Source organism: Carassius gibelio, chromosome A21 (genome assembly GCF_023724105.1).
Source record: "Carassius gibelio isolate Cgi1373 ecotype wild population from Czech Republic chromosome A21, carGib1.2-hapl.c, whole genome shotgun sequence".
NCBI lineage: Eukaryota > Metazoa > Chordata > Actinopteri > Cypriniformes > Cyprinidae > Carassius > Carassius gibelio.
Genome location: NC_068391.1, coordinates 15,849,574 through 15,862,665, shown reverse-complemented (window position 1 = coordinate 15,862,665; position 13,092 = coordinate 15,849,574). Strand labels below are relative to the sequence as shown.

Below are 13,092 nucleotides of genomic sequence, written 5' to 3'. Positions count from 1 at the left end.
AACGATACAATATTCCTGATTCCTTAGGGTGAAAAGGGAGATGTTGGAGATCCAGGACCCCAGGTGAATATTTAACCAAATCTTTCATTCATTACATTTCTTTTTGATCATCATAGATGGTTGACAGTCATTTTCGTCTGTCTCTCTCGCAGGGTTTGTCTGGAGAGAAAGGAGCTACTGGCTTCATAGAGAATGCTGATCTGGCTGTTAGACTAAAATCTCTACAGGTACATTCAGTTAGAAAATTTACCTTTCTGTTTTCTTCAGTAATTACTCTATGTGTTGATATTTTGTTTGTACCAATAGGGGCCTCCAGGCCCTCCAGGGGAGCAAGGGCCAAAAGTGAGTTATTAGTTTACACTGAACTACACTGTCATACATCAATTACCATTGCTGGGACACTATACAACTTAGATATATCGCAAACATGTCTGTAACAGGGAGAAATGGGCTTACCTGGAGCACCAGGACCTGAAGGAAAGCAGGTTTGTTCATACACAGTCTGATTATACTTAGTTATACAAGTGTACTCAATAAATAGCTTGATGTTTCATCCAGGGCCATAAGGGAGAGAGAGGTGATGCAGGAGAGCCTGGAGCAGCAGGAGCCAGAGGGGAAAAGGGTGAAATTGGGCTAACAGGGCCTTCAGTGAGTATTACCAACAATCAACATGTCATGTTTATGGCAACCCTCAGGATCATTATATATGTTGATTTGTTGTGGCATTTTAGGGGGAAGCAGGGCGAAAGGGAGATAAAGGAGACTCTAGGCTTGAGGACAGTCTGGTGAGTTTAAAACACACACATTTATATTTAGATCATATGTTATCCAGATGTAATTTAATTGGATTAATTTTGACAAACTCTCTTGTAGGCCCAAATTATCTCTATGCCTGGCCCACCAGGGCCACCTGGACCCCCTGGGCCTGCTGTACGGAATAGTTTAATACTTCCTTACTTGATTTTTGATAAGATAAAAAAAAAAAAGTTTAGAAGCATTTTGTCAAGGAAAGCTAAGAATAGTTGACTTATTTTTTTTTCCATTTAATTTCTTTCAGGGATATCATGGATTGCCTGGACCCAAGGTCAGACTCTGAAACACTGTTGAAATTTGTTGTTCATGGGAACTGAAATATTTAACATAAATCTAACAAATTTAAATGTAACACAGGGAGATCCTGGTGAGTCAGTTAAAGGAGAAAAGGGTGATGCTGGAGAGAGAGGTCCACTTGGGCAGCGGGTAAGATTTGCTGCAAAAACCAATATGCACAAACCACTTGTAGATATATGAAAAGGCTTGTTTGATACAATTCTGCTTGTTGTGCTTAGGGTCTTCAAGGCTTTCCAGGGTCTAATGGCTTGGTAGGCCTGCCAGGTGCAAAAGGTGATAAGGTGAGTTTTTTTGTACCTTAAAAAGACAAGTTAACAAGTAGTTATTTGACTACAAATAACCTGTTACTGTTGTTTCTTTTGCCATCGTGTTTTGTTTTCAAGGGGAAGCAAGGTGAACCAGGTTTAGATGTAAGTAATCATTATGCTGTTAGTTATGTACTGTTAAGTATATGAAGCCTTTTCTTACTGAACTTGGCTCTCCTGTGATAGGGTTTCCCAGGGTTTCAAGGAGAAAAGGGCGACAGAGGAGACAAAGGGGAGAAGGTTAATGATTTTTATTTATTTATTTTGTTCATTTCCAGTGATTACATTTTGTATGCATTTAATAAGGTTTAGTGTAATAGGTTTGTACGCTGTGATGAATTATAAAATAACATATTGGTAAGATTTTAAAATAGTTTTGTCTTAAACCAATATATTTTATTGCCATAATAATTTATATGGTAAAATGTTGTGTAATAAGTGGTTTGACTACTTCATTTCCCTTAAATATCCGTCTAGTTTGAACTTGCCGCTTGCTCGCAACTGCTGTCTTCATGGAAGCTTTGCGTTTAAATATTTCAACTCAAATCAATATTTTGTCAAATGATATACTTATGTGGCAAGTAGGCATGTAATAAATGGGATTTTGAACTCAGCCGTTTGTTATCGCAGAATAACCCCCTTCAGTTTTATTCAAGACCCTGATGTTGGGGGTTGTTCTGCCATACCATTCGGATGGATGTACATTCTCGGTTACATATATGGTATTTTATTTTAAAATAAGTTCTTTATGCTTTACTAGTACAATCTGACCAGCTTTATTCAAAATAGTTTCATTTTTAAGCATACCTTTCCACTGTGCTCTTCATGCAGGGTGAAAGAGGCTCAATAGGAAAAAAGGGTCTGAAAGGACAGAAGGGAGAGCAGGGACCTCCAGGGCTTGATCAGCCTTGTCCTGTGGTATGTCATAAAACCATGTGAATGTTGTTACAATGTTTTTTTTTTTTTTTTTTTCAATGCAAGTGTATGGCAAAGTCAGCTTTGTGTGCGTGCATTGAAATAATTTTCAACAGATAAAATTTGACATGGTTGGGTTTCACTGACAGGACACCAGTTGGTTTAGAGAACATGGTGGGGAGGCAAGGGCTCCATCAGATGCCCCCTGCCCTTTGGTACAGTATTTTTTTTCATGTGTGCCCTCATCATTTCGATATTTCCATCCTGGTGCTTGGGGTTCCCTTGTCCACACCCATGAGATCTGACTCTCAGGATGGCTTGGCATAGACCAGAGATTTCTATCATTTCTATCAATGCAAAGTTTTGCCCCATACACAAATTAATTCTAATCAGAGACAAACTGCATATTTTCAAAATTGGCAACTGACAAGTGTTAAGGAAGCATCTTGTCAACCATGTTGTCATAACATTGACTAAACCCTAACATTACAATTTTATTCTCAATTGTTTTTATTTTAAAAACACTAAACAAACCACACTTTTCTACTTTGAAATTCACAAGTTACTTTTTACAAGATTCAAACTTGCAATCAACCAGTCAGAGTAAAAAAAAAAAAAAAAAAAATGTAGGTGGTCTGATATTCACCAATCACATGATGAACCAAGAAAGAGGCTACAACAAGTGGTGCTGGAGTTTTTTTTCCCCACACACTTGTTGGTTTCGTTAAGTTGCAAACCTAAAACCTGAATTATGACATAAAATATATAAATACTAATAGTTATATTAATTGTATTCATAATAGGGCTGTCACTAACGATTATTTTGGTAATCAAGTTATCAGTCGATTATTCTGATGATTAACTGAGTAATCTGATATTTTCTGTGGTAATAAAAATAGACCTAGGTGAACAATAGACTTTAAAATGACTTAAATTACATAGTAGGAATAACAATTGGTTCAAATAAAATATCAAAAGCAAGTAATCACATTGTTTTATTGAACAAAACATTTAGCATATTTGGAAAGATTATGTATTCTACTGTGTTGGTGGAAGTTTGTAAATGATTTACCTTATAAATCTGAATGGTGCACATTGCTCCCAGATGAACATTATATAATTAACTCAGACTCACAATAGGTGATTCCATTAGAGTACTCGATTTAAAAAAAGATTGTATTTTAATATCCATCCATCCATCATCTTCCGCTTATCCAGGGCCTGGTCGCGGGGGCAACAGTCTAAGCAGAGACGCCCAGGCTTCCCTCTCCCTAGCCACTTTTTCCAGCTCTTCCGGGGGGACCCCGAGGCGTTCCAAGGCCAGCTGGGAGACATAGTCCCTCCAGCGTGTCCTAGGTCTTCCCCAGGGCCTCCTCCCGGTGAGACGTGCCTGGAACACCTCCCTGGGAAGGCGTCCAGGAGGCATCCGTAATAGATGCCCGAGCCACCTCAGCTGGCTCCTCTCGATGTGGAGGAGCAACGGCTCTACTCTGAGCTCCTTCCGAGTGACCGAGCTTCTCACCCTATCTCTAAGGGAGCGCCCAGCCACCCGACGGAGAAAGCTCATTTCGGCTGCCTGTATCCGGGATCTTGTCCTTTCGGTCATGACCCACAGCTCATACCATAGGTGAGAGTAGGAACATAGATTGACTGGTAAATCGAGAGCTTTGCCTTACAGTCAGCTCCTTCTTCACCACGACAGATCGGTACAGCGACCGCATTACTGCAGAAGCTGCACCGATCCGTCTGTCAATCTCACGTTCCATCCTTCCCTCACTCGTGAACAAGACCCCAAGATACCTGAACTCCTCCACTTGAGGCAGGAACTCTCCACCAACCTGAAGTGGGCAATCCACCTTTTCCGACTGAGAACCATGGCCTCGGACTTGGAGGTGCTGATTCTCATCCCAGCCGATTCACACTTGGATGCAAACCGTCCCAGTGCACGCTGAAGGTCCCGGTCTGAGGAGGCCAACACGACAACATCATCCGCAAAAAGCAGTGACGAAATCGAATGGTCCCCAAACTGGACACTCTCCAGCCCTTGGCTGCACCTAGAAATTCTGTTCATAAAAATTATGAACAGAACCGGTGACAAAGGGCAGCTCTGCCAGAGTCCAACATGCACCGGGAACAGGTCTGACTTACTGCCGGCAATGTGAACCAAGCTCTTGCTCCGGTCGTATGGAGACCGAACAGCCCTAAGTAGGGAGCCGCCGACCCCATACTCCCGGAGCACCCTCCACAGGTTGTCGCGAGGAACACAGTCGAATGCCTTCTCCAAATCCACAAAACACATGTGGACTGGTTGGGCAAACTCCCATGATCCCTCCAGCACCCTGGAAAGGGTATAGAGCTGGTCCAGTGTTCCATGACCGGGACGAAAACCACACTGTTCCTCCTGAATCCAAGGTTCCACTATCGGCCGAATTCTCCTCTCCATTACCCTGGCATAGACTTTCCCAGGGAGGCTGAGAAGTGTGATCCCCCTATAGTTGGAACACACTCTCCGGTACCCCTTTATGAAAAGAGGGACCACCACCCCAGTCTGCCAGTCCAGAGGTACTGTCCCCAACCGCCATGCGATGTTGCAGAGGCGTGTCAGCCAAGACAGCCCCACAACATCCAGAGACTTGAGGTACTCGGGGCAGATCTCATCCACCCCCGGTGCCTTGCCACGGAGGAGCTTTTTAACTACCTCGATGACTTCAGCCCGGGTGATGGACGAGTGCTCCTCCTCAGTCCGCTTGACCTGTCAGCTGCCTCTGGAGTCCCACAAGCCATCCAGGCCCGATAGGACTCCTTCTTCAGCTTGACAACATCCCTTACTTCCGGTGTCCACCACGGGGTTCGGGGATTGCCGCCTCAACATTACGGCCACAGCTCCGAGCAGCCGCAGCGACAATGGAGGGGGAGAACATGGTGTTTGTTAGGGACAAACCGAGGTTAGCACAGAAATCCAATAACAGAACACCGCTCTGGTTCAGGTCAGGGGGGCCGTTCCTCCCAATCACGCCCCTCTAGGTGTCACTGTCACTGCCCACATGAGCGTCGAAGTCCCCCAGTAGAACGACGGAGTCTCCAGTCGGAGCATTTTCCAGCACCCCTCCCAGAGACTCCAAGAGGGCCGGGTAGTCCGCAATGCCGGTCGGCCCGTAGGCACAAACGACAGTGAGAGACCTATCCCCGACTCGAAGGCGCAGGGAAGCGACCCTCTCGTTCACCGGGGTGAACTCCAACACATGGCGGCTGAGCTGGGGGACTATTAGCAAACCCACTCCACACAGCCCTCCACCTCTCACCATGGGCAACTCCAGAGTGGTAGAGAGTCCAGCCTCTCTTAAGAAGTGGGGTTCAAGAGCCTAAGCTGTGCGTAGAGGTGTGCCCGACTATCTCTAGTCGGTACCTCTCGACCTCCCGCACAAGCTCAGGCTCCTTCCCCGCCAACGAGGTGACATTCCACGTCCCTAAAGCCAGATTCCATGTCCAGAGATCGGGTCTTCGGGGGTCTCACCTACGACTGTCGCCTGATCCACTATGTACCGGCCCCTTACGCTCCCTCCTGCAGGTGGTGAGCCCACAGGAGGGCGGCCCCACATCACTCCTTCGGGCTGAGCGCGCCCAGACCCCATGGGGGAAGGCCCGGCCACCAGGAGCTCGCATACGAGCCCCAACCCCAGGCCTGGCTCCAGGGTGGGGCCCCGACTGCGCCATGCCGGGCGACGTCACAGTCCTTGATTTAAATTTTGACATAAGGGGTTTGTGAACTGTTCTTAGTCTGGCCCGTCACCAAGGACCTGTTGGCCTTGGGAAACCCTACCAGGAGCATATAGACCTCTCCTTGAACTGTCACCTTATTGTGGTGGAGAGGTTTGAGTACCCGAATAATCCTGGGAGCTATGTTGTCTGGGGTATTTTAATATAATTTGTATAATTTCATTAAGTGAGAAGCCTATATTTATTTATTTAGTGTAGACAATATTATTAAATAAAGCAAACTTTTTGCTGAAATATTCACAACATTAATGCGCAGTTTATCTGTCGATCAGATGCTTGTGAAAGTTGCATTTGTTACTACAATAACAGGAAGATACAAAAATATCATGATAGTCATGTTAACGAGAAAACAGCAATTATTATGTTGAGATCAGGAGAAATTAAGACAAGAAAGAAAAATAATAATCCATATTTTTCAGTCTCACTAATCACTAACTTGTTGGTTCATGTACTATGGAAGCATATGGGTAGCATTATTCAATTTGGGATGTAATATGCAAAATGACAATGTAATATGTAAAATGGCAATGCATTTCTGTATTTACATTTACATTTTCCAATACATTTGTGCAACGTTTGGTGCAAAATGAAAATGAAAATTAAATTACATAATTTTCATTTGCAATTTCCTACACCAGTTTTATTATGTAAAATGAATATTAATTTTAACGCTTTATAAGTTGCAAAATTTAAATGAAAATGTATTACAGAAATTATTAGACATGTCTAACATGTTCAAGCAAAAACTGTGGCAAAATGATCATTTAAATGCTATTTTTCTTAAATGCATTAACACTCACAGTCAAGACACTTACGATTGCATTTTCATTCAATGACCCGCAATGAATGTAGCAAAATTCAAAGTGCACATTGAAAATGCATTCCGAGCCGATCACATCTCCGCCCCCTCCCGCCCTGTCAATCACTGCTTGAACAAGGCGGGCTTACAGAAGGTCAAGAGACTCGAGTGAGAGAAAATGGACAAGACAGTTGGCCCGTGTACGTTTTGATCATTTCGGTTTATGGCTTCAATATTTCATTCGCACTTGTGGGCGGAGCTGAAACGCTGCTTTCATCTGATTGGTCGAATCACTCCGCCTTCAGCTCTGTCTTTTTATTCTTTCAGGCAGAATAAGAGTCAGTGCGAGTGAAGCACTGTAATGTCTGAAACCACCGCTCACTGTTCATTAGCGTAATATTTGAATCAGATGTAGCTGGTTACATAATTCGTGCTGTTGAGACCTGCAAATTATTTCTAGGTTGTAGTATTGTATGAATATTGTCCCACTGATAAATACAGTGCAAATAGTTCTCTCTCTTTGGATAAAAGTGAAGTGGAAATAAAAATCAATAATAGACTGAACAGTTCCATGTCTGTAACATTTACCACTCTCATCTTTTTAGTCATAAGGCACTAGGTATGTGTGTGTGTGACATTAATAAATAATTGTAAAAAATAATATAGTTAAATTTCTAAATAAAAATAGTAAAATTAGCTCTATGCTGCTCAGTGCTCATGCTGCTCAGTGCTCCTGTAACCTACCCCAGAGCGCCCTCTCGCGGCTGTAGATGGTGATGTTTTCTCTTGGTCCTGAATAAATGCGACTTATAGTCCAGTGCGACTTATATATGTTTTTTTTCCTCGTCATGACGTATTTTTGGACTGATGCAACTTATACCGAAAAATACAGTTAACATTATTATTATTATTTATTATGAGAGTAATTGATACAGGCTAGAACTTAAATGTTTCATCCAATTCAGCTCAGATCTTCAGACTCGTCTGACTCGTGTTGCTTGGCCAGACTTACCTTTCCAAAAAATCCTATTTAATTTAATTTCATAAATTTAACTATATTTATTTCCACTTCACCGTTATCCAAGGAGACAGAACTATTTGCACTGTATTTATCAGTGGGACAATATTCATACAATAATTTAATGGGGTCTCTTGCAGGTCTCAGCAGCACAAATTATGTGCCCAGCTACATTTGATTCAAATATTTCGCTAATTAACAGTGAGTGGTGGTTTCAGACATTACACTGCTTCACTCGCACTGACTCTTATTCTGCCTGAAACAATAAAAAGACCAAGCTGAAAGTGGAGCGATTCGACCAATCAGATGAAAGCAGCGTTTCAGCTCCGCCCACAAGTGCGAATGAAATATTGAAGCCATAAACCGAAATGATCAAAATGTACACGGGCCAACTGTCTTGTCCATTTTCTCTCACTTGAGTCTCTTGACCTTCTGTAAGCCCTGCCTTGTTCACGCAGTGATTGACAGGGCGGGAGGGGGCGGAGATGTGATCGGCTCGGAATGCATTTTCAATGTGCACTTTGAATTTTGCTACATTCATTGCGTGTCATTAAATGAAAATGCAATCGTAAGTGTCTTGACTGTGAGTGTTAATGCATTTAAGAAAAATAGCATTTAAATGATCATTTTGCCACAGTTTTTGCTTGAAGGTGTTTCCGTAATCATTTCCCTAATCATTTCCATAATACATTTTCATTTTAATTTTGCAACTTATAAAGCGTTAAAATTAATATTCATTTTACATGTTAAAACTGGTGTATGAAATGGCAAATTAAACTTATGTTATTTAATTTTCATTTTAATTTTGCACCAAACGTTGCACAAATGTATTGGAAAATGAAAATGTAAATACAGAAATGCATTGCCATTTTACATATTGCATTGTCATTTTGCATATTACATCCCAAATTGAATAATGCTACCCATATGCTTCCATAATGTACAGTGGACTAGTTGACCATCCAGAAAACATAAAATCTCTAATTCTAACTACAATATAAGTGCACTGAATCTATGCCTTGCCCTATGAGATTATAGGTCACATGAAATAAATAATAATACCCACCTGGCATTGTGATCTTGTTCATCTGAGCTGTAGTTAGTGTGACATTGTGAATATGTGCTGTTGGTATTTACTGCCAGAGGTGTTCCTCTGTGGGTAAAGTCCAATATATACTTCGGTTTTTAAACATACACAATTTGTTTTGCACTAATCAGTTGGGCCGTTGTTTCACAGTGAAAGCTAAATTAAAGAGATGGAACAACAATAACAAATTACTGGAGACTGCAGCAACAGCAGATACCAGCATTGGCAAAAGCTTTGTTTGAGAGAGTTATGAGACAGCTGCAAATTTAGTTTAAAAAATTTAGTTAGAAAAATATATTTGTATGGGTAATACATTTTGGAGAAAATAGAGCACAACACTGGACAAAAAAAAAAACGAAGTATACTTTGGGCTTTAGAGTGCTTCCTTTAGTCTCACACAATCATTGGTGGCAGGTTTCATGTGTGATCACCGCATTCCTCCCTACTTCATCAGTAAGAGCTGTTGGAAATCATTGATTTCCTTCTCTTTATTTGTAGGGCCGTGATGGGCTGCCCATACCAGGATGCTGGCATAAGGTATAGTTATATATGTGATGTGAAAAAGCTATGAGTCCTACTAGTTTCCCCACCATAATAATGAGGATTTTGCATTATGACTGCAGTGACCGCTTCCTTTTTGTGTCATCTAACAGTTTTCTCCTATTGCTTTTTTTTTGCAGTAATGACTAACGTGGAGCATGGAGTTTGTACATATTGATATATATTTTGCAAGTAAAATGAGCTTTTTCTCCCAACTTATTTAATAAATTGGGTTTTTATATGGGAGCCCTTTTAAAAATAATATCTGTATCGCTGCATTAACAAAAGAGAGGCTCTCCACTGCCACAATAACAAGTGTAGAAAAGCAATGAAGCGAGCATCATAGGTACTGAGACTGTACTGATAATATACATACATGAGATACATGAACTCAATGCTTGTGGATGCACAGAGAATGCTGCTCTAGTTCTAAAGAAGAGAACATAACCCTGAACTTTTTAACACCCTGGCCAATGTGTCTCCAAATGATCAATTCTTCAATGGCTGTCTTACTGTCCCGGGCTTCATTTGAAACAACCGACCCCATCCATTCTTTGCTAAATTTTTTCTATTAAAAGAAGAAGCTTCAGGGGAGGGGGACAAAGCCAAGCACCCATCTCATCCCTAAATGACACTGAATGGGATATATGGAGGGAGTATGCTTTGCCAGAAGGGCTCTAACGGAAGGGCTCACCTGTACTACAGGGAGAAACGCAATGTGGACGTTGCACTGGATTTGTACTGGTGTACATATGGACAAATCTGTACTTGGGAAGCTCTTTACACTTGGTCAACAGGAAACAGCTTACTGTCTTTTGTTCCATTTCTCACTGTAATACACCAGTGGAGAGGTGGAAAAAAGTAAAATAACTGATATCATGTAAAGTTGTCATTGTAAGTCTATTTTTTTATAAGATCCCTCATAAACTCAAACAACTTTGGTCTTTTATTCATTGTTTTTGTGAGGTTGTCTGCATCCTCAATGAGCATTATACAAAGTTTGTGTAAATAAAATTTATATTTTTTACATTTAAAGGCTTGTATGATTTATTGTCTGAATACCATGCACTGTGTTTTATGTTGTTGTTTTCCCCCTCACTGTTTTTTTTTTAATTTTGTAAAAGATGGAAATATTTAATTAAAGCAGTTTTTTTTTAAGAGAAATATTTAACATTCAAATACAACAATGCAAATGTTTCAAGCTATACAAATCAGTGTAATGTGTTGTGCTGCCAAATGTGTCAGATTTGATAAACAAGTTAGTTGAATTTGAAATGTTTATACTACCTTAATAACACCACATCTTGAATAAAATCATATCAAGAACAACTCTTTGAACTCTACCGCCCCCTTGAGTACTGAGGTCTGTTACTGCCACAGTAATAAAACACTACTGATAAGAGTTATAGCCAAATATTCTACAAGTGTAAAGTATCTTTATGGCCTTAGTGTGTTAAAATTCCTAGTAGAATGGATGTTTTATAAATGTAGAAAATATTAATCAAATTAAATCAGTGGCTTACTACTAACAGGGTACTACACTGCGACCAAAATGGTCGCATATCCGACCTTTTGAAACGCCATTGCGACCCAAATTTTTATGGGGTCGCAAATGTATCACTGATTATTTTTGTATCTACTTTTGTGTTAGGCTATGATTTAATATGATAATTTATTAAAACAGAAATGTGTGTTTTAAGAATACATTTTATAACATGCTTTGATCATTTAACATATCAACTTCGCTTGCCCATTTAAACATTCAAAAGAGTATAAAGCATTCAAAGATGCGGGAAAGCTGAACTGAGTAGCTGGTTACTCGCGCTCTGTGTTCGGTGTGCATGAGAGAGCCGCGTCTCACAGACAACAACACTGAATCCAGCTCTCCTTCAGGACGTTCGCGTCCTCCTGAACCTGAATGAACAAACTGGTAGACTACCAGTGAAATTGATTTTAAAATATATATATTTTATTAGGGACCTGACCATGTTTTTCTTTAGTGTTTCTTTCTTTAATTGCTAATGCAACCTTTTCACACCACAAACTGAACAAAATTAAGCATTGCTTGCTTGGTAACTGTTCAACAAAGTATGGATATTTGTGTAAATATTGTCATACTGACAGCTGTCTGACGTTTTGTTTGATTCCATTACATATCTTTCTATGAAAGTTATCTGACATTATCAAGATGAATTTGTTCTGACACAGTTTAACTCTTGAGTTCTTGTCATATTTTATTACCAATTTCTAAACTATAGCAAATAAACTGTGGTAATGTGAGAAATGTTGAAGGTGTCTGAATACATTTTGGTTTGACTGTATTTTTATTTTACAGTATAGACTATGCCGTGCTATTTTAAATTAGTCTCTGGACACCTACAAACTTAAAAAACGTAACCATTGGGTAAATAGCACACATAAATAAATAGAATGAACATACAGTACAAATTAAACAATTTCAGATAGGGCCCCACTGGACAACCTGCACCAGGGCCCTTCTAACCCCAGCTACAAGACGGAGCAATGCACTGTGTGTACTGTAAGAAATAAAACAAGGCGGCATGTGGTTTAAAAGATGGCAAGTAAAATAAAAAGCACATCTGTATGCAATACAGTTTCATTATTGTCCAGAGCGGCTTCCTATAAATAATTTGTGCGACCAAATCATGTTTTGTGCCAGTAACTGAAAAAGTTAGTAGCGCAAGTGCCACCAGTGGAAAAGGTTAGTAGTTCCCTGACTATTACTCCATGTGTAGTTATAATACACTTCAAAATACAAGTCAATTATTTACTGTTGTCATACATGTATCATATGCATATATGGTAATATGCACAGCACCTTGAACATGTAGTTTCCGTAGTGTAGTGGTTATCACGTTCGCCTCACACGCGAAAGGTCCCCGGTTCGAAACCGGGCGGAAACAACTATTTTTTCTTGCACTAAAACATCCTTAAGTGTTCTACCTAACGTTTTGTTTTACTGCCTACCTTTACTAATACATTAAAAAGTAAAATACCTGTCAAAAGTTTTAAAACATTAATATTTTTATATGTTTGTACTTAAGTCTCTTAAAGGGGTCATCGGATTGGCCATTTTCCACAAGTTGATATGACTCCTTCGGGTGAAAATTCTATAACATACGTTGGTTAAAATTTCTCAAATGGTAGTATAAAAAAACGAAACTTTTATGGTCAAAAACAGCTCTACAGAAATTAAATTTTTTTTGGCATGTTGCCTTAAATGCTAATGCGAGCCCTATATGTGAGACCGCGTACTATAACCGCATTTAACCGCGAAACTTGCTAACAGCATGTTATTAGTAGGAATTGCAAAGATTCATTAAAATAATTTTATTCACATCGCTGTAAGTGAAACTGTATCACAAATGATTAGGGTGAACATTAATGCATTTTTAGCATTTTAAGGGTGAATTCCCTTCAAAAACAATGGTAATCTACTACATCTTCAGCGGCTCAGATGTCAGGTGTAATGACTGGTGTAAAAGACTTATTTTGAATTCATTAGAATGATTTCTGAAGG

The 13,092-nt window shown here is 40.2% G+C and overlaps 1 protein-coding gene and 1 non-coding gene across 2 annotated transcripts in view; both read left to right on the top strand.

The window, feature by feature from the left end:
- LOC127941659 (collagen alpha-1(XXIII) chain) overlaps positions 1 to 10,880 on the top strand; it is a 93,811-nt gene extending 82,931 nt beyond the window's left edge. Inside the window, exons 16-30 of the mRNA XM_052536976.1 lie at positions 28 to 63; positions 153 to 227; positions 307 to 342; positions 441 to 485; positions 559 to 648; positions 732 to 785; positions 874 to 930; positions 1,058 to 1,084; positions 1,171 to 1,239; positions 1,329 to 1,391; positions 1,494 to 1,520; positions 1,602 to 1,655; positions 2,247 to 2,333; positions 9,510 to 9,548; positions 9,692 to 10,880. Coding sequence (XP_052392936.1) covers positions 28 to 63; positions 153 to 227; positions 307 to 342; positions 441 to 485; positions 559 to 648; positions 732 to 785; positions 874 to 930; positions 1,058 to 1,084; positions 1,171 to 1,239; positions 1,329 to 1,391; positions 1,494 to 1,520; positions 1,602 to 1,655; positions 2,247 to 2,333; positions 9,510 to 9,548; positions 9,692 to 9,694 — 762 coding nt within the window. The 3' untranslated portion in view covers positions 9,695 to 10,880. The remainder of the gene's footprint in view (positions 1 to 27; positions 64 to 152; positions 228 to 306; positions 343 to 440; positions 486 to 558; positions 649 to 731; positions 786 to 873; positions 931 to 1,057; positions 1,085 to 1,170; positions 1,240 to 1,328; positions 1,392 to 1,493; positions 1,521 to 1,601; positions 1,656 to 2,246; positions 2,334 to 9,509; positions 9,549 to 9,691) is intronic.
- A 1,522-nt stretch (positions 10,881 to 12,402) lies between these two features.
- On the top strand, positions 12,403 to 12,475 carry trnav-cac (transfer RNA valine (anticodon CAC)). The gene has a single exon. It is a non-coding gene; the product is annotated as a tRNA-Val (tRNA).
- Positions 12,476 to 13,092: the final 617 nt, after the last annotated feature.